This window comes from Lepidochelys kempii, chromosome 3, assembly GCF_965140285.1.
Source record: "Lepidochelys kempii isolate rLepKem1 chromosome 3, rLepKem1.hap1, whole genome shotgun sequence".
NCBI lineage: Eukaryota > Metazoa > Chordata > Testudines > Cheloniidae > Lepidochelys > Lepidochelys kempii.
In genome coordinates this window covers 114378108-114404576 of record NC_136382.1, presented here as the reverse complement: position 1 = coordinate 114404576, position 26469 = coordinate 114378108, and the positions used below count along the sequence as shown (strand labels likewise).

General features: G+C 44.1%; 1 protein-coding gene across 1 annotated transcript; it reads left to right on the top strand.

Annotated features, from left to right (window-relative positions):
• The first annotated feature begins 51 nt into the window (after positions 1 to 51).
• Positions 52 to 23009, top strand: ZC3H12D (zinc finger CCCH-type containing 12D). The gene is made up of 6 exons (XM_073337600.2): positions 52 to 5830; positions 8599 to 9039; positions 14144 to 14283; positions 15530 to 15764; positions 18290 to 18396; positions 19120 to 23009. The coding sequence occupies exons 2-6, from the start codon at positions 8738 to 8740 to the stop codon at positions 20175 to 20177; spliced, it is 1842 nt and encodes a 613-aa protein (XP_073193701.1). The 5' UTR covers positions 52 to 5830; positions 8599 to 8737; the 3' UTR covers positions 20178 to 23009.
• Positions 23010 to 26469: the final 3460 nt, after the last annotated feature.

The following is a 26469-nucleotide window of genomic DNA, read 5'->3' as shown; positions in this document are numbered from 1 at the left end:
TATGGGCCTCTACATCACCAGCCCACCCCAAATTGCAGTGTAGACATTTTTAGCCCTGCAGCCTGAGCCAATTGACCCAAGCTCTGAGACTCAGTTCAGTGGGGTTTTTTTGTTGCGGTGTAGACCTACCCTGAGACCCCCAGAGCTAGGAACAGTGATCAGTCAGGGTGGGATTCAGCACATGGTATTCGACTGTTGGATTGTATTACAACAGACCGTCCAGAGTGGGACCGATTGAGCAGTATGGTTTTCTCATAGCCCTAAGAAATACAAGGGAGTTGGGTTTTGTCTGTCACTTCCTACTTTGCTATAAGAAAATCCATTCCTTGAAAAAGGTTCTCTTGTTTTGAAGACAGAAATGGCTTCTTTTTTCACCACATGTCTAGTAAACACTTAAAACTATTAACACAATTCTTATTCTTAATGCTTGCTGTATCTGAAATTAATGCTGCTGAAGAGAGATGGATTGATGATCTTGGATACTCTTTATCCATCGCACTGATGGTGTCAGTGCAAACTTTCCATGCTGCCTTTCAAATGTGCAAAAGTCACTGTACTCAATACAGAGGTACAGAGTAATTACTTGAGTGCAGGGGACTGGACTAGATGAACAATTTGAGGTCCCTTTCAGTCCTACTGTTCTATGATTTAAATACAAATGTAAGTACCTAAATTTAGGAGATGCCAAATGGGGCTGAGAAATTCTGGCATACCTACCTCAATTCCCAGCATGTCTCACTATGTGAAGGCTGCTATTCTGGAAAATATCCAAACTCTTCCTGCTACAAGTTCTAAGCACTATGAGATAAATGGAATCCATTGCTATGATCATGCTCATGTTGTCCGGTGCGTTCAGAAGTAACATTACAGTGTAGATGAACTGACCTCTGTTGCAAGGTCAGCTGAGACAACCAGCCATTTCACACCATGACTGTCCTTGCGGTGGTTTTGTGGCTTAGTAGAGAAAGATTCTTCTTTTAATAATAGGCCATAATCATGCCCTGTATGTCCTAAGAAAGCTGACTCATTCTAATCATGTTGCGTTCATACTTCCCTACTGTTCTTTCATTTTTGTCAGTTACGATAGCTTCAACTTCAGGATTAATACTGACACTTGATGAGCATGATATTTAAATAATCCATTTCCCTGGCAATGTTGATTGTAAAACCACAAACCTCGGAGCAGAAACCTCAGCTTCTTTACGTTCACTTAGCTGTGGCTGTGACGTCTTTTCAAGGGGAATTTTTCAGACACTCCAGGGCATCAGTGCAGTTTTCTGAGCTCAAGATTTGGGGTTTCCCCTCTTCTTTCCTTATAGAATTCCCTTTTCCTTAAACAGCTTTAAAGTACAGTAGCACACTCTCAAGTATCTTATTCCATGGCGATGGGGAGTTATAGATCTGAGTTTCAATGGAGCTTCAAGTCCTCTGCTCTTGTCCACATGCAACTTTGTAGACACCTCTCTACACACATAACAGCTGCACACATAGGTGAGAGAATGTTTATGTTCAAACCCCCAATCACCTGCCAGTGCTGGTGTTAATGCACTAAAAATATTTGCAGGAAGCCAGGGTCTCAAAATAGAGGCCTAAGGTTACACCTGTGACGTATTGGTGGGGAATGAGAGGAGCCTGATTTTTAGCATTCTGGGGCTGGTTGGTGCACTATTCTAGATGATGTGATAGGGAGGATCCACAAGTAATCGGTCATCCTATACTCTTCCAGGTACCTTCTTTACCTTAGTATTTCATCTCAATTGTCTTGCTGATGGTTTCCTGTTTTGATCTTCGTAGGTAGATATTTAGTATTTTATGAATTTGCTCTAGTATGATCAGCTCTGTCAGTTCATATTTTGGCAGCTTCAGTAGCTCTCAATCCAGCTCAGTTTTCTATAATCAAAATGCCGACTTGTAAATGCTATAATCATATCGTGTTTCCCTTCTGTGAAATACTAACTGGGGCATTTGCCAAAGTTATTCCTCCATACTTCCCCCTGTGCATGAGAGGTCCTCCCAGTTCTATCCTACAAGTCACTTACCCCTCTCTCTCACGCACGCTATTCGAATGGATTCTTAAGACTCACTTTTTGCCTGATGTCCATAAAAATGAGTTGTAATTATTCTGATAAATATGTTTAAGTGCACCACCAAAATGTGCATGTGCTTTAATTGAGTAACCAGCTGATCTTATTGGTGTGTCTCTTCTTTCCTCGTCTCCCCATGGCTTGTTGCTCTGTCTGTCAGGTCTAAAATTAGTCTCTAATCCTGCAATTGAGAGCATACTGTCAAGTGTAAAATCAGAGCCGGAGACTGTAAGCTCCTTGGGGCAGGGAGCTAGTTCTGAAAAGCGCCTAATACCCTGATGGCTAAGAACAATCTGAAAAATGTTAAATGACAGTAGGTCACTCAAATGCTTGTTGTATGTGATATATTGCCTGAACACCTTTGCTCTAGCTACTGTCAGATTTTTGTTTTGTTTTGAAGTGATGGTCTTAATGTAATGCACTGTGTCTGCATTAAAAAAGTAACCGTGAATTTTGTAGGTGTTATGACAAATCTTTAAAGCTGAAGGATGTTTTCAGGAGCACTTAAGAAATCTCGGGTTGACTAGTAATAAACTTTTCAACTTGAAGCTTGTTTGGGACTTTTTGGTTGAGAGCGAGGTGCTTAAGTTAGTATGATAGAAAACTCTGGGGTATAAAAACAACTCGGCTATAAAAACAGGAATAAAATCTTTCTGCTAGCTCTTTAAAGCAGTGGTGCAATAACAGTTTAAAAAAAAATTCTGGTCATGTTCTGATAAATCTTGCAATGGGGTCATAACATTTTCCAAGAAGCCTAAGAATTTTCTGCTCCTGGAAGGGGACGAGGCAATGTGTATCCTGATGGCATCAAAAGAAGATCTTTTAAAAACCTCCTACACCTGTTTAGTGAAACTGCTGGCAATGGCCTGGGCCTGAAATAGTTGCATTCTGGTCGTGATGAGTTTAGTGGCTTTGTCTCGTTATGTTTAGTTTTGCTGGGGGCAGGCCAACTTATATCCAGCCAGGCTAGGGGAGGGCTCTCCTCTCTTTTCTGACTAATCACCACTTTCTATAGCCTTTTATGTCCCCCTTGGTTGGCTTTAAATGCAGTGCTTGTTTTTGTTGGCAGCCTACCTCCAATGCTGCTCCATAAATTGGTTGAAAGAGCGAAGTGTGTCTATCATGCAGTCCCCTCAAACTGCACCAGATTTCTGGCAAAGTATTCTCTTTTGAAACCGGTAGCATGGGCCAGAACAGGGTTTCTTGTAGCTGTAACACTGATAACAAATCAGATGTCCCCTTTTTATTAGCAAACAAAATAATATTTTGCTGTGCCCCTAGTGAAGGAAGGTGACTGTCATTTTGCAATTTAAGAAACCAAACGATTTTACCGAGTGATAATAGTGCCAGTGGAAGTTCCACAGTCACTTCCTGTCATCAGCAGGTGGCCTGAATCAAGGTGTCTTGCTTTCAGAAGTATTTTAGATTTGCTATAAACTGACACAAGGCACTCAGTCTTATTCAAAGCCCAGAGATACTCCTATTGACTTCAGTGGGCTTTGGGGTCAGGCCCTAATGTTCGATCCTGCCATTTAGAATCTCTTTGCTCAGAACCCACAGTCTCAGACAATAGCGCAAATTGTATGTACTTATGATTGAACACCCTGCCTCAGTAATACACTTACAAATGAGAAGGTAAAGCCAAGACATTTTAATTCAAGTTCAAGGGTGAAATTCCATCCCTATATGAGTTGATGGTAATTTTACTATGGACTTCAGTGGGTCCTGCATTTCACTTGAGGAATCTACACCAAGAATGTACACGGTCCTCTAAGACCATAGGGACAATTGAAGTCACACAAAAATCTGTCCGCTACCTCATAGCAGTGTCAAACACGAGCTACTTTAGGTTCAGGATGGTAAAACATTCTTCTGGGGGAAGATATTGGCTGTTTCACAATGCAGGAAATTCCCAAATCCAAAAACAATCGGCCTCAAGAGGGGAACGTCTACTAGTCCTTGTCTCTACGAGAAGGTACTCGGAAAGACATTTTGATCAAAGCAATGCAATTCTTTAGGTAAATGAACTAAGGTTCATTGTTACTTCGGCGGTACTGGGGCCAGGACAGGCACTAGCAAGCCGGGCAGCTAATATCACACAGTCTTTGCTGTACTGTTACACTGAATGAGAAAACAGCCCGATGCCATCACGAGTGATAACTAATGGCACAGTCTGTTTTTTAATTAGTTACACTTCTCCCTGGTGAGCTTGTCATGGGGCAATAGCTGGTGTTTTGAAAATTTAGAATTGTAAAAACGGGGGGGGGAAATCCCTTTCCTCTGTTGTGCTGTGGGTTATCAGACACTGAATGTGCTGCAGCCGCAGCTATGTATAGTCAGAAACAACCCACCCCAGGCACTGTTTCACTATTACTACTTCACAGTAAGAGTTTTCATCATTCTTCTAAAAAAATAAAAACCAGCTCCAGTCACCATGTACTGGAATGAGTTTCCTGGGTTTTACAGTAACAGCAAGGCAATTGCTGACTTTATATTATGGCTGGGCCAAAAGGCTTGGGCCCCGTTGTCCTAGGTGCTGTACATACAAAGAGGCGAAAGCCCCACAGGCTCATTTAAGACTAGCTGTATAACACCTGCATGTACTGAACAAATTGGAGGGCCCTGAGAAGGGAGCGTGCAGGCTAACAGCTTAGGGCCGTGTCTGTGTACAACGCGGTGGGCCTCAGTCAGTTAAAGTTGAAGTTTTATAAATAAAATAAATAGCCACACTGGCCATAAAATGCAGGCTAGTGTTGAGACCTTATTGTGTGACAATGAGAGAGCAGGCTTCCTTCTTGTTTCACCCCCTCCCTCTGCAGCAGCCTGGGGCCTGGGCCCGTGCTCCCACAGGAGCCAGCTGCAGCAACTTCAGTGCTCCAGAGATTCAATCCATCTTAATTGTTGGGACCCCCCCCATAGCTACTAACCATCCCTGCAGATATTTCCCATAGGCTAGGTCCCTCCCTGCCAGTGAAGTGTCAGGCACAGTGGTTTGCTTATGGCAGCATTCGGCGTGAGATGAAAGAACTCCATGTTTATAGTGGGAAGGCATCTCCCACCATAGCTCTGGAGAGAGTAGTGTGTCTGTCTACATGAATGTGTGAGTTCAGGAATCCTTCAGTAAAGAGCTCTGGGCTTATCTGTGATGGCCAAGTGAATTTATAAATATATCATAGGCCTGCTGAGCAGCTCCTCTCCACCACTGACGCACCTGGCTAAGGGCTTGCAGGATGTGGGTCATTAGGAAATGAAACAAAATGGGGAATTCAGGAGACAGTGTGGTGTACAAATCATTCTTTACTTTCTCCCTATCCCGCCCCCACCCCCGTCATTCTGATAAAACACATTACCTGGTAAACATCCACTTTGAGACTTTAGATTAACTTATTTTTCTCTTTCTTGCTAACTGAATGCTGTTGGGTTCTCCATGTGTGACTCATAAGCTGTTGTTTCAAACCTTTAGTTTCCTCCTCTTCTTTTGCAAAACAAATGAAAGTCTAAGGACTTGTAGTTCAATTATATTAACCAACCAACTGAGGAAGTAAAATGATCACATGCAAGGGGCGTCGCCTGCTTGCTGCACTTGTTTGCGTTCAGTTGACATCAGAGTTATAACAAGCCTCTAAATACAGGGCTGACTTCCTTGTGGGGAACAGCATTGCTCAGACGCCAGCCTGGTGCATTAGCAGTGGGACAAGGCAGCCGGTGACTCAAAGCATAGTATCGGACGAGTCACAGAGCTCTCTGTGAGTACAACTCTTCACTTTTATTCATTTCAGCCAACGCAGGAGGGTGGTAGAGGAGAAAGTTGAGTTTTCACCCACACAATCCTTCAGCATGACCAAATGGTTTAGCCTCCCACCAAATATTCTGTGAGGCTGTTTGATCAGTATTTTTAGCGTCTTAAGACTAGTTCTTAAAATTTCCTGTGGAGACAATGTCCACAGGTAAGAATCAAATTAGTGGTAGCTGATACATTTCAAGAGCTGTACAGCTACCTTTTCAGCAGCAGCCAGCACAAGTTGGGGATGGAGAGGAGCGCTAAAGTGGTATAAAGCTGTCCACGCACTCCTGGCCCTGCAGCATGCAAGTCAGAGGAGACTGACTGCTGCTCTGGCTTAATGCCAGCTATGAACAACCTCAGGCTCCAAAACCTTTTATTTATGGCTGAGTTAATACCTTTTATTGGACCAACCTCTGGGCATGAGACAAGCTTTCAAGCTACACAGAGCCCCATTCACTCCTCTGGCACAAATATCCAGCTGTGAGGGTCTCTCTGTAAGATCAGGGGCTTCAAAGAGAAGTGACTGTGGGACAGAACCTTGGCTGGTGTAAATTGTGGTAGCTCATGGGGAACTACCCTGTTTACACAAGTTGAGGGTTGGGCTCATTGTCTGTTTGAAGTCTCTACCCATTGACTATACCCAGTTGCCCCATAGCCCATACATTGTTAGTCAGCTAGTGGAGATGTTGCAGAAGTGAGTCTGGAGGGGAGCGTGAGGGAGAAGCCGGTGGCCTTACCGATCAGTTCCGAGCGGACATTCAGTGGGAGTTCCCTTGGAAATGTATTTTCACTATTAATGTGCCCCTTGACCCCTCCGTTTCTGCTACTCATTTAAAAGCAGGGAGGGAGGAGACACACACAATCTATTCAATAAGGCAATTTGCTTGCTCTGCTTTCCCAGCCCAAAGTGTAATCCTCTAGGGCTTGAAACCAGGAACTTGGGATCAAACAGCCTAAACCTCTCCTCTGGTGCCTGAGCGGAAAGACCCAGGTTGCACAGCTCACAGGAGCTAGCAGACTCCAATCCTCTGTCCATGGCTGGACCACTAGGGGGAGCCCAGAGCCACAGTGCAGATGTGGGTGGGTTACAGATGGGGTCTGGCCAGGGAAGCTCAGACCACGTTCCAGAGAGCCACAGCACCCCCAATCCCCACTTAGGTCACAACACATGTTGTGATGCCCTGGCTGGAGTGACTGACATGGGGATTGAGCCCAGGACCCATGGAACCAAAAGCACGAGTCTCCATGGCCTGGGATAAGGAGCCTGGCTCCTTAATGCAAAGCCTGCAGCAAACACATGAGCCTGTACCTGGGACTAGCCGCTGGTGAGGACGGCAGCAATGTGAGGGCAGGTACCCAAGGGGTACTACTCTTCTATAATTAGTTATATTATCATTGTGCCTAGGAGCGCGAGGCAGGGCCCAGGACTCCACCGTGTTAGGTGCTGTACAAACACAGAACAAAAAAGTTGGCTCCGGCCAGGAGCAGTTTACAATATGAATCTAAGATGAGAGACAACAGTAGGATACATACAGCAGGGGCGTACAAGAACTCAGTGACACAGGACTGATCGGCCTCACAGCCAGTGGTCTCGGCCCACTAGCACCTTGTTCATTGTGCTAGCCAACGACCATATTTTAAAGTGCAAACTCATCAGGGAAGGAACTTGGCTTTTGAAAAGTCTGAAAAGCCCAGTGCTGAGACAAAGATGGTATTACAGGTGAACCCTGATTCGTTGAAGCTCTAAGTTAACTACCATCCACTTTTGCCCCCAAGAGAGCCTCCTGTTGTAAAGTAGCTCAGCTTCTCTGGAAGGAAACGTCGGCCTTCACTCCTGCAGAGATGAGGTTGGGTTAAAATGCCAGTCTTAACTAGTGCTTCCATCATGGAGCTGCAGTGGCAGTAGGCCTTCAGAAAAATGCCAGGGCAAGACCCAGTACAACATTCCTAGCGAATGCTGGAGAAAGTTACGTTACCTTAGCTTACTCTCAGGCAGGCATACTCAGTCTGCTCCTCTCGCCACAGCCCCTCAACAATGAATCCAACTGAAATTAAAACTGCTCAAATAAGTTTAGGCTCAAGGTGCTACACCTACACCTTTGTAAGGGTAAACTCTTTTTGTTCAAGTAAAAAAAACCTCCCTGACAGAAAAGCTAGTACTAAAAAAACAACAGGTTAAGTCAGGCATCAGCGGAACATCTGAGTGATTTCACCTGAACAGTTTCACAAGAGCAGAATTTTTCATGAGTGCTAACCTGTTTTCAAAGTTCCAAGTAATACTGAAAATAATACACTCCCTCTTTGCCACTAGATGAAGTTTGCCATGTTTGTTGAGTTGCTATGACATCTGAGATCACTCCATTGAAATCAGAACGATGTTATCTATGGTTCATTAACCACACTGAGCAAATTGAAAATCCCCAGTTATGTTTTATTCTAAGTGATTTCCTGTGAGATGAGAGTAGTGCAATGCCTGTCTTCAACCACTCTCCCCAAGAAGCTGACAAAAACTGGATGCTCTACAGGGGTGCTTTTCTAACAAGAGTGGAACAGAAGAACCTCCATGGTGTCTGAGGAAAAGCTAAGGCTCTCTCTTAAGCCAGAAGGGACCTAATAAGACTGGCCTCTTGTACAGGTGTAACTGTGTACTGAACGTGTGTGAGAGAGAGAGCAGTTCCTTGGCTACCACATTTAACTGTATTATTTAAAATCTTTTCCCCACCTCTAAAGCTGATGCCAGCAAAAAGCAGCCGAGAGAACAAAAGCATTAAGTAAAGGGAACAGAAAAGCCTGCTGAGACTGGCCTTGGCAGGTTCACATCCTGCCGACTGGTAACAGCCCAGACCCAGAGGAAGTATCTGCTGTGCAGATGGAAGCGCACCTGGGCAAGATGGAGTTTTTCTGCAAGCTGGGGTATGGCAAGCAGGACATCTGCAAAGTGCTGGAGAATCTGGGCCAAGGGGCCCTGGAGGATGATGTGCTAAAAGAGTTGATTCGGGTAGGTAGCAGGCCTGCGGTTCAGGAGAGGCAGGCCCAGCATCCTCTCCCAAAACTTGTCCCCCGGGGGTCATGTAGCAGGCTGGCAGTGCCCAAGCAGCCAGAAGAAGAGGCAAGCGATTCTTCCAGTCACTTGAGACCTATCGTGATCGATGGCAGCAACATTGCTATGAGGTATGTGCCTTTCCATTTTGATACCTACAAGGGATTTCCATTTCTCAGTAACTTTGCATTTGAATCCAGCCTGAAGTTGTGCTCTCCTTTATGTGTGAAGCACACAAGATGCTTGGTGAGGATATCTCATATCTCTGTTCATGGGGCTGTAGCTTATTTCATGGACCTGCTCTCCCTCAGTATCATGAGCTGATTTTTAAAATAATGATCACCTCTGATCACCATTTTGAAACTAACTCCTAACCTCTACTGTCTGTAGCAATATGTTTCACAAGGCTTCCCTTCACTTTAGTTCCTAAGTGAGGTCATGCTATCGCTACACACAAGTATCCAGGAGATCTAAATCAATATGCTGAGGCATTGGCAGGACAAGCTGGAGGACCAGATAAAGTAAATACTATACTTGGTTTTCAAAAATCAGATTCATTTGGAGAAGTCCAGATAAGCAGCAGCACAGTATTTCAGTTGATTGAATCTTGTATTTGTTCAGTAGATCACATGGTTAGTTCTTGTACTGTTTTTGCCATTTTGTCTGGATTGTAAATCAGGTGACCATGACTCAAGAAAGAGAGTGAAGAGTCTAACTGACCTGAGAAGCAGAAAGCAGTTCAAATGGGGAAATGTGGATTTTGGTTTTGCCAAAACCTCAAGCATCATCATTTTGGTTTTACAAGCACAACCCCAAAACATCCCTGGCTTGTGTGTTTTGGTTTTGATTCATGATTTATAGGAATTGGACTATATTACATTTTCCAAGTGTTTATCAGCTCAGTTGTGACTTTAATACTGAAATAAATCTCCTTTCTCTCTGTAAATAGTTTGTGTTCCACTTCTAGGATGAGAAGTAGAATTTTTAAAAATATACATACTCCAGTTACTGTGGCAAAAACGCAGCTGAGCACACAGGAGACACACAACTAGCACCAACATTGCATTATACACCCCTGTAAAGCTGGCGATGGAAACTCCAGGTGTTCAGAGTTAGTACTGGATAAACATCCAAATGTTTCATCGTTTACTTCAGTGACCTTAACCTCCAAGGCCATCAAGCCCAGCACCAATCACCTTCTAAACCTACACTGACTGTCAGTTATTCCTATCCAACCAACTCCCATTTCCCTACTTGATGACATCGTCTTAGGAGACTCCTTGGCATGCTCTCCTTTCTTGCATTGTTGGTGGGGAGGGGGAACAGACAAAAAAGATTTCCCATTCAGCATCTTCAGTCCTGGGAAGGGGAGAGGGGGAGTTCCCCATATAAGGAGCCTGATCCTTGGGAAGCAAGAGTGAGAAGGGAGAAAACCCCTCCAGAGATTGACCCTTGGGGAAGGAAAGAGAACCCTGCCTGGTAACTTCTTCCTCTGGATGGAGGGAGAAGTGCCGAAGATTTATCTTCCAGGCAGAATGGTGGGAGCAACCAACTCCCCGAGGCAGGAGAGAGAAGGCTGGGTATGAGCATGGGAGACCCATCCCCTAGGCAAGTAGGGAGGGAGCAGCACATGCTTTAGCTTCGGCTCTCCTGCTCAAAACTGGAATTTTCTACCCTCTCATTTTTTCCTCCGACTCAGCCTAGAACCTGCCACAGGTTCCTCACTTACTTCACCAGGCCCTGAGATCAGCCCCAAACCACTCTCAACCTTCAGACCCCTGAACTACCTCCACCATTGCCAGGTACTCCTTCTGCAGGATCTTCATTGGTGCTGAGTCTCCATTTAGCCCCGACTCCGTGCAGGACCTCTGCCCTCACAGATCCCTGAAGGTTTTCAAGGGCAATGGGGGAAAGCCAACAACCTGTCCTTCACCCCTTGTACAGCTGTCTTCCACTGCAGCTGTCACTTGAGTATGCCTCTGAGCAGGGCAGTGTCCCATAATGCTTAGTGTGTAGTTGCTGGAAAATTTGGACTCCACTGATGATGTCGTGACTTGACAGTGAGAGGGCTTTGATACCGACATGTGGCTCCACAGTAGTACTAATGAGGAGGAAAATGCTGTTTTAAATGATGTCCCAAAGAGCTTTGGAGAAGTGTTTTAGGATCTTTGGAGAAGGGACTTTGTTGTTGATTAAACAGCTGATTCTTCATTCCTTGTGTTAGGCCAGTTGAGAGTGAATCACTGTAGCCCAGGGGGTATATGCACATGTTCTGGGCTAAACAATAAAGTAAAGCAATAGGGAGCTTGGTTTTTATTGTTGGATACAGGTACTGCATAGTAAAAAATAAAAAAGCCAAAACAATCTCGAATTAGGGGCTGGATCGCCATCATCAAAGGTTCTAGTGAATTCACAAACTGCTTGAAATTAATGCCCACGTTACAGTACTTAATACTGATAATGGACTCAAAGTGAAAAGTGCTAACTACTGAGTCCCCACTAGCTCTCTGAAAGGTAGCTAAGTAAATTTGCAGAGTGGTTAAGTGGTTTGCTGAAGGTCATACAAGGAGTCACTATCACAGCTGGGTTACAACACAGGTGTGCATAGGCTCACCTGAAAACCACAAGACCATCTTTCTTTGCAGGATCCTGCGATGGAATTAGACTGCAACTCCATAATTCAGAGCTCTCCCTGGTCTGCTGTGTGCATAATCTTTTACTTCAGAGATCACCAGACAGGAAATGTTCAAAACCAGTGATGCTATGCTGTAGGTGCAGTAGATGGTTTTGGTTGCAATGTTGCTACTATTTTGAGCTTTTAGGCCATATACCCAAAATGGGTTTCCAAAAGTAGTTTTTAAGTGAGGTATAACACAAGACAAATCAGGCTCCTGAAAGGGGTACAGTAGGCTGGAAAGGTTGAGAGTCACTGGTCTAAATGATCTCAGTGGTCCTTTCTGGCCTTAGAATCTATGAAAATTAATTAGATCACTGGATGGCTCTAGAAGGTGCTATTAGCTAAAACACTCCCAGTGATGCTGGAAAAGGGGCTTTGGCATCCTAGCATCTTGGTGACAAACTTCATTGGTACATGATACAGAAAGATCATGTGGTGTAGTAGATGGGGCACTGTACTGTATCAAGCCATCTCTATATATATGGTGGGGGGAAATAACATGTCTTTGTCTCTTGTCTCCCAAACCTGAGTAGGATGGTTGAAAAACAGTTTGCATCCCCATCGCTAACAGAGTCACAAACTATATTAACCATGAGCTAGACTGCCTGGGGAGAGGAGCTCTACAGCAGAGCTCCTGATGGCAGGGTTGTTAAAACAACAAACATATCCCTTCCCAACTTGAAAAGGGAACTGCCAGAATCTTACCAGCTGCAAGCATATTAAAATGAAAAAGTGGTTATGTAGTTTATTATGCGCAGGTATGTCTAGCAATATTCAAGCTGCCAGGTGGAGGAAGGCATTCTGGGTAATTCAGCCCTGACTCTATTTTATTTTGTTTCACTGTAATAACATCACTGCTTATCCAGTACTAATCCTTAGAGCTTTTCATCCACAGAACCTCAAGCATTTTACAAAGGTGGCTAAGTATTATTGCTATACTCGCTATGCCAAACACAAACTCCTGGGGTCTGATTCTCTTTGCATCTGCATTGGAGTAAATCCAGAGTGACGGTACATGGCTATAACAGTGGTGTAAGTGAATGGGGAAGTAGGCTTCTGGTATTGGAGGCCTGTAACCACAGCTCCTTCAGAGGCAGCTGGGTGGCTCCCCCTAAATTCCATTCCATAAAATTCCATTTTATCATTTTGGGATAATCAATCATTTCACTACTGCACTTATGATTCAGCATAAAATGATACTTTCCATGCCTTTGTTAGTTCGGAAGATAAATGTACTCTGTACCTGTGACAGTAATTATATAAACATTTCTAACCTATCTTTCATGTCACTATAGATGGGTGCAGATGTAGAACTATAACAACAGACTAATAATTAGTGTGTGTATTCTGCAATGTTGAAAGCACTAGTATGATTGTGGAGATATGATCTAGAGAGTTCAAAGTACACAAGTGAGGCTGCTGTAGATAGCGTGGGTGTGGATATGTTTTTCCATTTCAGGACCGTAGCATAGGGTTCAATCTGTGTGTGATGATTACTATATATGAAAACAGTACATTTATTTCCTTGTGCAGAGATGGTTAAGAGCAACGAAATTACCTTCTTCAGTGTACTGTTTAGTCAAATTTAAACCTTCTTCAATGTACAATGTAGTCAAATTTAAACAAGCCATAATGACAAACAAGAACTTTACGGGGCAGGGTGAAGAAACTGAACAAGGATATAGTCTCTTACAGGCTCTCTCAGACATCATTTCCCTAGGCCATCCTGACTGATGCTGAATTTTAGCCGATTTCCATAACTGGGTTCGCTACAACAGATCTTCCTAGGTTTTCCCCTGGCCTCTGGCCTGGACAGACAAAATCCAACAATTTGGGCTAGATTAAAGTGGTCTAGGGCACAGGGTCTCCTATTTTCCCATCCCCACATGGTGGTCCTGTCCCCTGATGGGGAGTCATTGGCAGGGAGCACCTACACATGCAATCTGCTGGGAGGGTGGTGGGGATTTCCAGTCATGTGTCCTCCACGCCTCTCAAAGAGTCAGCTGGAGAAGAGTGACCTGCAGCCACCCTGGCCATCATCTTAACATAGCACAGCAAGAGAATAGGGCCTAAGAAGTTTTATTTCTGAGGAGAAAATTGCTGCTTTGCGATTCAGCTCCCACCATGAGCACTTTCTGTTCAAAACACCAGCCTACACCGGAAGGGGAGTCCAGAGCAGCCCCACATGGACTAAAGTGAATCCAACCTTTATGTCACAGGTCCATCTCTACATGGAGGCTGAGGTAGTCAGTGTGAGGGAGAGGGAGAGTATCTCCCCAATTACATCTGCCCTTGAAGTCTAGTGTACAGGAGCACTTGTCCTTGAAAACATCCCAGTTGTGGTGCAAATAAAATGTCACTTCTTCCTTTGGAAGATATATTTGAAGTTGTGCAGCTGGGGCTCTCTGCTCAATATGTAAAGGTGGCTTCCATGGCTATCATTAAGAGGTGCTGGGGCTGATGTTGTGATTACCTTGTATTACTAATTCAGCTTCCAAGAGCTGCATGAACCTCTTCCTGAATCTTAACCTATTTCCCGCTCTCTTTTCTGGTTGCAGCCATGGGAACAAAGAAGTGTTCTCATGCCGGGGGATTCAGCTGGCAGTGGACTGGTTCAAGGAGAGAGGCCACAAAGACATCAAGGTCTTTGTCCCATCGTGGAGAAAGGAAGCACCACGATTTGATAGCCCCATTACAGGTAGACAGGGTGTTCCAAGAACAATCTGAAATATATTACAAATTAACCTTTTCTATAGCAATACTGTACCTCTATCATGTCATGCAAAGGGTAGGCATTGGGGACTTGAGGAATCTGATGCAATTCTCTCCTGGAGAGAAAGCAGCACAATGGAAGCAGACAGCAAGGCACACATTTCAGGGTGTTTCAGTGATGAATCCGTGGCCGTGTATATGCTGTTGCTGTCTATGTAGCATGTGTGACAGACATCAGAATCTTTTGCTTCAAAAGCACAGACCTCTGCCAGTTGAGCTAAAGGAGAATGAATCTCTGGTAGCGCTTAACTGCATTATGATGTATGGTATAGCTGTCAGCTGTATTACTTGAGGGTGACATTTCTCCAGCAGCAGTTAGTTGCAACACACAAACGACAGCCAATCCACAACATTTTCGGTTATGTCATTACCGATATAGGCACTTACTGTGTAAAATATATAAAACATGTTAGCCAAAGCCTATATCTGCACAGAGGGGCAGAGAGCGGAGAAGAAATGAGTGTACAAAAATGAATCAGCAAGAACACTGAGCTTACGATCGTGCTGCTGCTTCTAGATAAGAAGACAGACCCACGTGGAAGAGGGAAAAGAAATAAAATTGCTGTTACAGGTGAAATTGTGTGCATAGCCCTAATGTTTACAGAGCCAACAGCAGGAATGACTGACAATAAGCCATGTAGCCTGTTATCGGTTCAGAACTGATTTTGAACCACCCAGACATTTTCTGTTGTTTGTAATTCAGTAATACAGTATCCGCAGTCTCAGATATGTAAATTGGCTACCTCCTAAAGAGGCTTGCTTAATGGTGGGTTCTCACATATGAGGGGATGATTTTGAGAGCACCATTAGCTCCCACTGCAGTTGGGGGGAGTTGTAGGTGCTCAGCGTAGCTCAGGATCACAGCTTAATCATCCTTTAAGCCCAGATTTCAAAAAAATAGATGTCTAAGGCTAGGCTCCTGAGTCCATATTTAAACACCTAGAAAGGTTACCTAATTTATACCTTTGTTGAGTTCTCATCAGCTCCTGCTGATGCCAATAGTTCAGTGCCGCTAAAAAAAAATCACATCCCTCACTTAGGGTCCTGAGTCTGTATTTAGGTACCTAAAAACCCTTATTATTTTTAAGATGCTTTTAGATTCTTAAAGGACTCCTACATATGTTTGGTACACGCTAATCGCTGATTTTCCTCCCTCTTGTTTTTGTTTTCAGATCAGCACATTCTTGATGAGCTTGCAAAGCAAACCATTCTCGTGTACACCCCATCCCGCAAGGTGAAAGGCAGGCGGGTGGTCTGCTACGACGATCGCTATATAATTAAAGTGGCCCATGAGAAAGATGGGGTGATTGTGTCCAATGACAACTACCGGGACCTCCAGAGTGAGAATCCTGAGTGGAAGTGGTTCATAGAGAAGCGGCTACTCATGTACTCCTTTGTCAGTGACAAGTAGGGGACAATTGTCTTTACTTTTATTTACATCCTTGAATGCTGTGGACCAAATTCAACCCATAAGTGCAACTTTAATTGATGTCAAAGGGAGCAGGTGTATTTTTAAGAGAGTCTGCTAGGGCATCCTGTCTTTAGTTTTTTCTTCCCCACCTCTGGTCTCAAAGGTCCTGTGTAACTCCTTGAGGAATTTGTCTATTTCAGGTTTACTGAAAGGTGATCTAGGACCCATGTTGCTCCTAAAGCCCGACTAGTGCAGAGAATAAGAGATATGAGATGAAGATAGGCCTGTGTCTCCCTGTCACAGCACTATAACATTGATTTTGGACAGAGACACAATGAAATTGATATCTGGCAACAGGGAGGCATTTGGCTGCTTGGCAGTATGTCTAATCGTCCTGCTGGGTTAAGAGTGAGTTAAACCTCCCCCTCCCTTTGTGAGTAATTCTTTCCCCTCCATTTTCAATTCCTCCCAGACAGTAGCTGCAGCAGCAAGAGGCCAGGATCCTTCTAGCTGCAGCAGAGAGGGGCCAGGATCTGCAATTAGATCCTGGTCTCCCACACGACTGATCCCTTCATTATTTTTTTGCATTCATCATAGATATATAAATCTGGGTGGTGTGCAGATCATTCCCAATTTTGTAGGTCTTTCTCTGCCCCTGAAAAGGTTGTTACTCAGTCAACTGGTCCAGGCCTTTATTTAGCTGGGTAATGTGCACTGAGAGCAAGTTTTCATTCAAACTGATAGCGTAGCCACCAAACCTCTCGAGATGTGGTACGCTCAATTGATTTTACCTTTGATATATCAGACTGCTGGTAGTTCTGAGCCACCCAAAACTGCACTAAAATACTTGGCAATGCATTTAATGTAATGGTGTTTGGTTTCTTCATGCCCTTACTTATCAGCATAATGGGACTCAAAGGTCAGATCTGTTGTGTCTCTAACAATCAGGTTACTTCCCTTGTTAATAATGGGTATCAAACATTTACATAACATTTCTCCTTGCCCTTGTCTTCCTTTCCCATTCGTAAGGCTGTCAGAACATTTTCACAAGCCTCACTGCAAAAAAAAAAAAAAATTAAAATACGTCTAGCTATTTTTGCCAAGCACATTAGGACAGACCTGCTCATCTCTAAGAGACACTTAGGATGCCAGCTGCTGGTTCCATTACACACAGAGATAGGGAATTAAATGTCCTCGCTCATTCATGTGCCCCAACCCCACCAACCCTTTGTTGCTATCTCACATAACCATGGTCACCGATAGACCAGAAAGAGCTACGGCCAATCAGCATTTGCTGAGAGATGTGTGGGCTAGTGCTCTGAACAGAGGATGAGGAGAGAGGAGCTGCTCAGTTTCTAATCCACTCTGACAACTTCTGTGGCCTAAATTGGTCAGTTAGCTCCTCTTCCTCTGTTTCATCAGCCAGCTAGTCCCTCACAGGGGTATTGTGAGGATTAATTGGTTTATTACTATAAAAGTGCTAACTGTTATTGACATTCATGCTGTGATGGCTCTTCCTAAAACATCACATTCAGATGACAGGGGAATCAGTTCTCCAACTCGCCATGCTTCGAAGACTTACATAACACAATATCACTGCATGCAGAGGCTCATAGGTAGGTCTGGTATTCAACCAAGGCTTAGTGCTAGGTCTTAGAAATCCATGTGTTCTTACATACAGTGCATATGTGTTGCATAGGAAGATGAAGTAATGGCAGAGTGATGAGACATCAGCCTTCACTCTGATTTCACTGGTGGATTTGAGTCTGCCAACTCCTACTGTTTTAAAATATGTATATATTGTAGAGTTGGGGTGGCTAAACACAGATCATTGTGCTGCAAACACTGCAAATAGATGCACACAGGGAGTCTGGGCAGATACCAACATGTCATTTTCTGTTGCTTCGAAAGTATCATACAGGGCCTGAAAATTCAACGTCATTGCCTGGCCAACATAATGCCAACCCTTTCTCTCCGCAGCTTGAGATTCCAGCACGGATACTAGAACAGGGGTTCTCAGACTTCTGTACTGGTGACCCCTTTCACACAGCAAGCCTCTGAGTGCAACCCCCCTTATACATTAAAAACACTTCTAAAATATATTTTACACCATTATAAATGCTGGAGGCAAAGCAGGGTTTGGGGTGGAGGCTGACAGCTCGCAACCCCCTGAGGGGTGCTGGCCCCCAGTTTGAGAACCCCTGTACTAGAACCTGTGGCAAGGAGAGGAGCTCTATGAACTTGCAGTACGGTACCTGTAGGGCTGGTCAGCTAAAGAGCACTATTTCCCTTCCAGAAAGAGTGTGGCTGCAGCTCAGAGATCTAAGATAGAGGAGTGTGGATTTTTAGTACATCCTTCCTCCTTTTGATAGGGATTGTGTAAATGTTACAAGGCTTTTCTGTCATAACTGTGCACAATAAATGATTAAAAAAATAAAGATCCCAGAGTGGAATGTAAGTGAAATGCAGTATTTCACAAAGGGATGTCTATTGAGTGACTAATGCTCTTTTTGGGTTTCAGGTTTATGCCTCCTGATGACCCACTAGGCCGTCATGGACCTACTCTTCACAATTTCCTCAGCAAAAAGCCAGTGTTTCCTTTTACTAGATGGCAGCCCTGTCCTTATGGTAGGTTTTCTTTAACTTGACACAGTGATGCCTGCCTGTTTTTCTTCTGGAGCTCCTTACCACAGCTCTGAGGGGAGCACACAGCCCCAGCTGCGGCCAAAGCTGCAGGTCAAGGGCACCAGCCCGCACTCCGGCCCTGTTGTTGAAGCGAGATTACGGAGGTCTGGTAAAGTCACAGCATCTGTGACTTCCCTGACCTCTGTGACTAAATCGTATTCTTCATAGGCGCTAACTCCATGGGTGCTCTGGGGCTGGAGCACCCCAGGGAAAAATATAATGGGTGCTCAGCACCCACCAGCAGCCCCACTGATCAGCTTCTCTCCCTCCCCCCAGTGCCTCCTGCCCGCCGCAATCAGCTGTTCAGCAGCATGCAGGAGGCACTGGGGAGGAGGGGGCAGAGCACACCCAGGGCAGGGGGTGGAAAGAGGTGGGGGTGGGGTCGCGGGAAAGGGGTGGAGTGGGGGGCGGGGCTGGGGGTGGAGCAGGGATCGAGCACCCCCGGTGAAAGTGGCAAGTTGGCACCTCTGGTATCCTTAGTAATAGCAAATTGCACTTCCCCTACCTCACAGCAGTGTTGAGGATAAATACATTAAAGACTGTGAGGTGCTCAAATACTGTGGGGAAGGGTTCCCTTCTAAGTACCTAAAATAGATAAATTAATATTTGTCTGATACTTTAATGCCCCACTCCTACCTCTCAGCTCATTGTTTTGTTTTCTTTCAGGCAAAAAATGCACATATGGCAGCAAGTGCAAATTTTTCCACCCAGAACGATTGCACCAAGCTCAGCTGTCAGTGGCTGATGAGCTCCGAGCCAAAACAAAGGCCTCCTCTCAAAGCTTGGAGACAGAGGAAGAAAAGCTGAAGGCTGCCCCGACTACAGCCCAAGGAGGGAATGCATCCCACGGTGCCGGCATAGAAAGGCTGGAGGAATCCAGTGGTGCTTCAGGTGGCGGCAGCTCCACTCAGAGCTTTGCACCGGATTGGTTCCATTCCGCGCAACAGGAAAGAAGATACACCGAGCATTCAGCGAGAGCCTGGGGAGACAGGCCGCTCCGTAAGCTGGAACCCCAACAAAATGTATTACACCAAGACCTACAGAGAGATCAAAGGCTCATGGAAAAGCAGCTCTCTGAGTTATCCCTCAGGGACAAGATATATAGTGCAAATAGGCTGGCAGACCCCTCTACGAGAGGGGATGCAATGGACAGTATCCATCAATGCTGTAATCTTAGACACAATCTATACGTAACTCATCACAACCATAGTTTGGACTGCATGTGCTTACAACAGTGCGAGCTGCCTTCTCATCTTTGTAGGCACCCAGCTCACCCTAGGCCTGAGCACCGCTGCAATGTGCAAATGTCAGCGGCGCAAAGTCAGAGAATCCAATACATTGTGGACAGATCTCAGTCCACACAAGGCCTACAGGCCCAACAGCAAGTCACACACTCTGTCAGGTCTCCTCTTAATGGCCCATTTCCCTACAGCAAACGTGAAGATGGACAATACCAAAGGCATTTGCAGAATCAGCCTCCCATTCCGCCATTTTTGTTAGATCCCCGCAAGGAGCCCGGCTCCTTCAGCCACTCACCCACTTCTCACAGCGAGTATCTCCTGAATCATGCTCCAGAGCCACTTGCTGGAGAGCGAGCACACATCCGCAGTGTGCTCTGCTCTGTCTTCCCATACGATGTAGTGGATCGAGTTATGTTCTTGTACCCTGATCTCAAGGATATGGCTAGTTTAATTTTACTAATTCAAAGACACAAGCACTTATGAAGTGGTGGATACCCTCCTAACATCAGTGCCCCCAAAAGAAAACCAAAAACCAAGAGACTTTGCCAGCTGGGGCCAGGGGTCCAAGGTTGTTTCCAGCTCTGCCAGTGACTCACTGTGTAGCCTTGGGCAAGGCAATTAGACTCAAATGGTGGCAGGCAGCCACGGGCCCAGCAGGCAATGGTACGGAGCTGCACCACCCGTGGAGGGATCCTGGGGAGGGACTGTGCCTTGGAGAGTGATTCCTTCCTTGAGGCACAATCCTCACCGAGTTCCCTACAAGAGGACAGGGAGACTGCGCCACCCTTAGGATCCCCCTCGTGTGGATGGCCAACTCTACTTCCTGTTGTGGGGCTGTTGCCCCTTCTCCCTTCCCATCTTCTGAGAGATGCCAGCCATCCCTGGAAGTGGAGCAGACACTGGGGTCACCAGCATACAGGTGCTGCAATTGTGACTGACCTATATAGAGACCACACAAGGAACATGTACTCTTTGAAAACCTTCCACCCATCCAAAGAAGGGTCAGTCACAATCGGGGCCTTTAACTTGCCTATTCTTTACTCGCTAACAACATTGCCCCACCTTACAGAGCAGTTGCTGCAAGGCTTAGTGTATGTTTTACAAGCACTTTAAGAGCCTTTAATCAAAGATGCTATTGCAGTGGATTTCAGCCTGTGGTCAGCCTGTGGTTTAGCAGGCCAATGCTCAAACCACTGAGCTATCCCTCGCCCCTGCTCATGAGAGCAATGTGGGACAATCTTCCTTTGAAGAGATTTGCATTTTTAAAGGATTCCCCTCAGAACTCAGATTTTCTTTAAAAAAAATAAAATAAAGCGATGACAATCCACAGAAAGCCACAGAGCATATCTCCCACTAGCATGGGCTTCCTCCCATGAGGGCCAAACTTCTCCCGGTCTCACACAGAGCTGCTTTCATTGTCTTTTGGTTACTCTGTTGAAATGACAAAGGTTGAATGGGAAGACTGAGGTTCTGTTCCCATTGCAGAAATGCATGCAGGCTTCCTGCAGTGTCCTCATTTCTGTGTGCTTAGTGCAACTATTTGGAAAAGTCAGAACTTCAGCAGAGGATAAATCCTGCAGTTTTTACTCACAGACTATCTTATCCATTGAAGCTAATGAAAGTTCAGCCCAATTAAGGAATATATTACTGCAAGATTTGAGCCCTTCCCAAAAAGGGGTGGCCTCAGGATGCAATAGTCTATCCTGTGCGCTCTGGAAAAGGAGACAGTTTCACCATGCCAAACATGAGTTGGGCACCCGAAGACAGACACACCAAATCACTAGTCATGTTTTAAAATTTTGGCCTAAAAAGTGTAGTTCCATCAAAAGGCTCGTACACTCTCTCTGAGCTTTGTACAAACTTCCCATTGTAGGAGCTCTGCCTACAAGATCTAGTATATTGCTTCATAGACATTGGTCACACACCAACATTACATTTTTAATGTGGCCTTTTCCCACATTAGTCTGACATCCCAGCTATAAGAGAATGTTGGCTTTTCGTCATTGCATGTCTGCCTTTATAATTACAGCCATTAGGCCCAATCCTGTCCTCGCTGAATGGTTAACAACTCCCATCGGCTTTGTGGGAGCAGGATTGGACCCATTTTATACTTCACAAGATAAAAAGTAGGTTTCTTTTAAAAATCTGTTTTGTTAGTTAAGAAATATTAGCAGGGTTCCTACAGACCATGGTAGAGACAGCTGAAGCTGATGATGATCCATATTCAACACTTAAGAGCAGTTCAACTCCATTTAGTGGGTTTATCTTTGACTTAAACCCTGAACTCCTCTGAATTTTTTTCTGGACAAAACACAAGGATGGTGATAATGAGAAGAGAAGCTGTTTTTCTTATATGAAAAAACAAAAACTTAACTGAGTTAAACTGACCTTTAGTTACCCACTATGATCCCAGTTGTACAGTTGATTTATGGACGCAAACGTTTAAACTGTGTTCCTTTGGGACATGTTTGATTTTGGTAAGCTGTAAAGCTGCTAGCCTGTGCCATTTAATTATCTAGGTTACAAAACATGGAATCTTAAAATTTGACCCTTTTTGGAATTTTTCCAAACTCTAAGTATGTCACATTGTAACACATATTAAATGTTCTTCATTATATGGATGACATTCTGCTTTAGAAAAAATATTTGTATATCCGAGCTGTTCAATTTAATACACACACACAGTCTCTCACTCCTGCCACACTGTCCTGCAAGTACCTGTCTACATCTAATCTCTGTAGGATCGGTAGAGGATCTCTTATCCATTGCTTCTTTTTGGGGTATTTTCTTCAAGAGTAATATGGTCCGGCCCTGCATTCTCTCTGACCACCACACCTACCACCTGCACAAAAGAGCCAATGTAGCTCAATAGCTTGAGACTCTGAACATGCATCGCTATCACTGCTATCCAGCAGCTTGTCTGGGAGCCTTGATTTATTGCTATTTATCCACAGCAGGATTTCTGGGAGATCAAACACGCATATCCCATAACCCTATTACACTGCCTGCCACATAACACCTGTGTGAAAGGCACAAGAGCACTGGATACAAAACAGCCTGATCTTTCCACTGCCTCTCATCCTCCATAATGCTCAGCCTCTTTGAGAAGAGGATGTAAAATGTTACCAGATCAGAACTCTCCACTCCCATTGCTGCCAGCGTTGTGCATTATGCACTGAGAGCAAATAGAACCGATGTTGATGCTGCTTCTTATGGGGGAGATTTTCAAAGACAAATGAAAGTTGAGTGCTTAATTAACTCCCACTCATGCCTTTATAAATCTCCTGCTATGACATTAGCTTTGGCATGGTGTGGCATTGGAGACAGGGAGAACCAACATCCTGGCTCTGACTTGTCCTCATGGCTGCATGTGAATTGAGAGTCCTTCTGATGCATCATTAGAGAAGCTTCCTTACAATAAGGGGTGGGGGGGATGGGGTTGGTGCTGTGGATGTGGCAGTCACTGCCCTTGTCAAGGCCCTTCCCAACTAGATGCACTGTTAAGTGGAAGAAGGTGGGAATATTCTAACCTGGTTTCCCCTGCCACCTGGAAATTACTTTTATTTAAAAAGAGGATTAAATGAAAGGGATTTAACTATTTATATTGGGGGCAGTTTAGCAATGGTGATTTAAAAAAAAAAATAAACAATTTTCATGTTGTTTTATGTAGATTCAGCAGGCATATTTGGATTAATTTATTATGCTGCCAAACCTTCACTGGGGCAGATAAGGTGGTTTTCCTCCTAGTCATGCAAACTCAGTTTAACTTTATTAGTTTTGAAGATAGAGTACCACAAAGGTGCCTGTGTGCGTAACTGAAGCCTGCTTGACTGCACCACAAAGAACCAGGAAGTAATTCAGCCTGTGAGAGGAGTTTCTTATCTGGTATTTTTATTTCCTATAACATCCGTAATGTAATTGATTACTGGAGAACAGTGTATAGCACTAACCTTAATGCACTCTGCTTTACTACATCAGTGAGCACTATTGGAGTTTTTGATGCCCTTATCCATTTCAGTTAGGAATATAAAAAACTTAATTCCTCATCCAATGACACATAATGGTAAAGCTGTAGAGGAAGTGTGTTACATGCAAGGGTGGTTTTAAACAGAGAATCTTAAAAAAATCCATAACTTGCCCCTTCACTATAGGTGGTGTTGTCCAGTCACATAGATGGCCTCTCACTGGATGTGATGGAGTTTCTAGAGAAAAACAGGGGCAGGGGCCTCACAAGCTCCCAAAACTTCTCAAATCCTTAAAATATCAGCAGGGGTCAATTATTCACCAACCCTTGCTTTTCAGAAACTTGAGAATTTTGATTCCAACTGCCCTTTTTTTTTTTAAACCCAAGATTCAGTTTAATGCTATGTCCCTTCTACCTCTATAAACATGTATTTCCTTGAAACTATGATACAGTAGCACTCCCAGACAGAATATCCATACTGTACCTCTCTCCTTTGGGGGGAGAAATGAAGTTCTTCTGAAAGAAGATCAGTAAAGCATGTCAGCAGGCTGGCGTTAAGCCACTCTAGAAGCCATGTGCATATTGTCTGAAAGGAAAAGAGCCACACCTGGCTTTGAATTCAGGCCAAGAGGAGGTGGAGGACAGCTGCTCACCAGATATTTGCTCACACAGGAGTCCTTCCACTCTCTTTTGTTCAGAAGAGTAGGGTCAATTTACATAATTATTTAGTAAAGGTCTAGGCAAGAACATTTTCTGGAAGTGACAGTAGTAAGTTCTGGTTTCTATTGTGCCAAGATTAATTCCATGGCCTGCCAACATCTACAGGGAAAACTGCAAATTTATATCCTTCTTACCTAGATCAGAGCATTTTAAATTATGTTCCAGAATGCTGGAGGAAAATTCCCCCACTTACTAAACAGTGATCACACTTGTGAAAAATAGCCCTGTCTAAAGCTACAGCAAAGTGAGGATTTCCAAAGGAAAGGCAACATATTTCCTTGGAAGTTATTGTTGAATCTCTGTGCCTTTAGGGAAGCTAACATAAGGGGGCTTACCCTTTAGCTTCACTAAAGGCAAAAAGATTCAACAATAACCTTCCAAGGAAATAAGTTTGGATCATAAGTTCTGAGACAACATGCAAACTTTATGTAATTGTCACATTATCTCCCAAGAGATCACAAGTAGTCATGTGGGTGGATATAAAGCTGATTTAAAAGCACTCTACCATTTCAGGGATATTTAAATTATGAAGCAGATGTAACGGCTCCAGGGTTAAAGCTGAAGCTAGGTTCTCAAAACCTCAGAATCTCCCCCCCCAGTTCCACAAAATGAGTTTGTGCCCTTGAAATTTCATATGCTACATCTCATCCCAGAACAGATGTTTTCCTGCGAAACTTGGAGGGTATGGGTGTTGTAAAGTTTCCATGAGTTCCTCCCCTTGTCTCAGAAGCCAGGGAGGCCCTCAGTTACAGCATGGAGGGGAAATTGGACAAAAAATAAAATGCCTCATTACAAAGCAATAAGCACAAACCACCCATGCAGGAAGGAGACCACAGGACAGAGTAAAGGGGCTAATGGGTACGATTCAGGCACTGGGTTTTGACTCAGAAGATCTGGGTTCTATTTCTGGCTCTATCACCGATTTCCTACATGACTGTGGGAAGTCACAATATCTGTGCCTAAGTTTCCCAAGTATAAAATGGGGTAGGGACAGTGACACTTCTCATGCCTCCTATGGGTGTTGAGGATAAGTCCATTAATGATGTGGGGTGCTCAGGTAATACTGCAGTGAATGCCATAGGGAAGTCTATAAACAACAGATAAATGCAAAACCAGGGTGAGATTAACATAAAATGTTCTGTAAACACAATTTAAGAGATTCTGTTAACGTTCAAACTACCCTTTACATGCAACCTGACACAGAGTTTACAAGGAAGCATTTTAACTTATCAGAAACATTTAAATAGAACAAAATGGGCTTCATGGCTTCCTTCCTGCCTACCAATTCTCTTGTTCCTAAGAGAATACAAACATTAAATTCCACTTAGAGTCTTAGAGCATTAGAATATCACCACAAATAAAAAAGGAACAAAATCAGTCTTGGTGAAAGCCTTTCAAAAACAGACTCCACTCTTACATAGCACACGTGACTTGTGTTCTCTATAGAATAAGCACATCACTCCATGATTACATTTTATTTACCTTACTCATCATCTTTTTGTATTAACTAAACTCTCGAGGTGCCAGACAGAACTCCTGGGTTTCCTTCCTAGCTCTGCTACTAGTTCACTATGTGACCTTGGGTAGGTCATCACCTTTCTGTGCCTAGGTTTGCTCATGTGTAAAATGGGTGTAACATCTACCTCACAGGTACAGGCTTACTTGACTGTAAGATTCTTGGATGAAAAAATGCTATACAAGTGCACAGCAATATTACAGCACGGCCATTTGGGTGGCTAATGTTACTAAAACGATTCCTTGAGTATCGGCTTATGACAATAAATCAGCTGTGTCCTTTACATGCTATGAATCAGAATTGCTGTACTGAATGAACTGCTCCTTTTGTTGCAGGCAAAAGGAAAATTCCCTTGCAAAACATACATTTGCTGACTTTGCAAACAGGATCAACATTCGCACAAGGTTTTAAATAAAATCTCCTCTTAATTACCTTCTCAAGAAAACAGCTGAATTTCTTTGAAGTGATTTCTGAGAGTAATGTGGAATCAAAATACAGCATGTGGGCCAGAAAAAGAGGAGCTGTGAAGAGGATAATTAGAAGCATAAGTCGTGCCAGGCAGGAAGCTAAAATGC

Excerpts from the sequence above, each read along its gene's own strand:
- ZC3H12D (XM_073337600.2), top strand. The coding sequence starts at position 8,738 with ATGGAAGCGCACCTGGGCAAGATGGAGTTTTTCTGCAAGCTGGGGTAT. Across the intron at positions 15,765-18,289 it reads TACTCCTTTGTCAGTGACAA|GTTTATGCCTCCTGATGACC; the intron begins GTAGGGGACAAT and ends TTTGGGTTTCAG. Across the intron at positions 18,397-19,119 it reads ATGGCAGCCCTGTCCTTATG|GCAAAAAATGCACATATGGC; the intron begins GTAGGTTTTCTT and ends GTTTTCTTTCAG.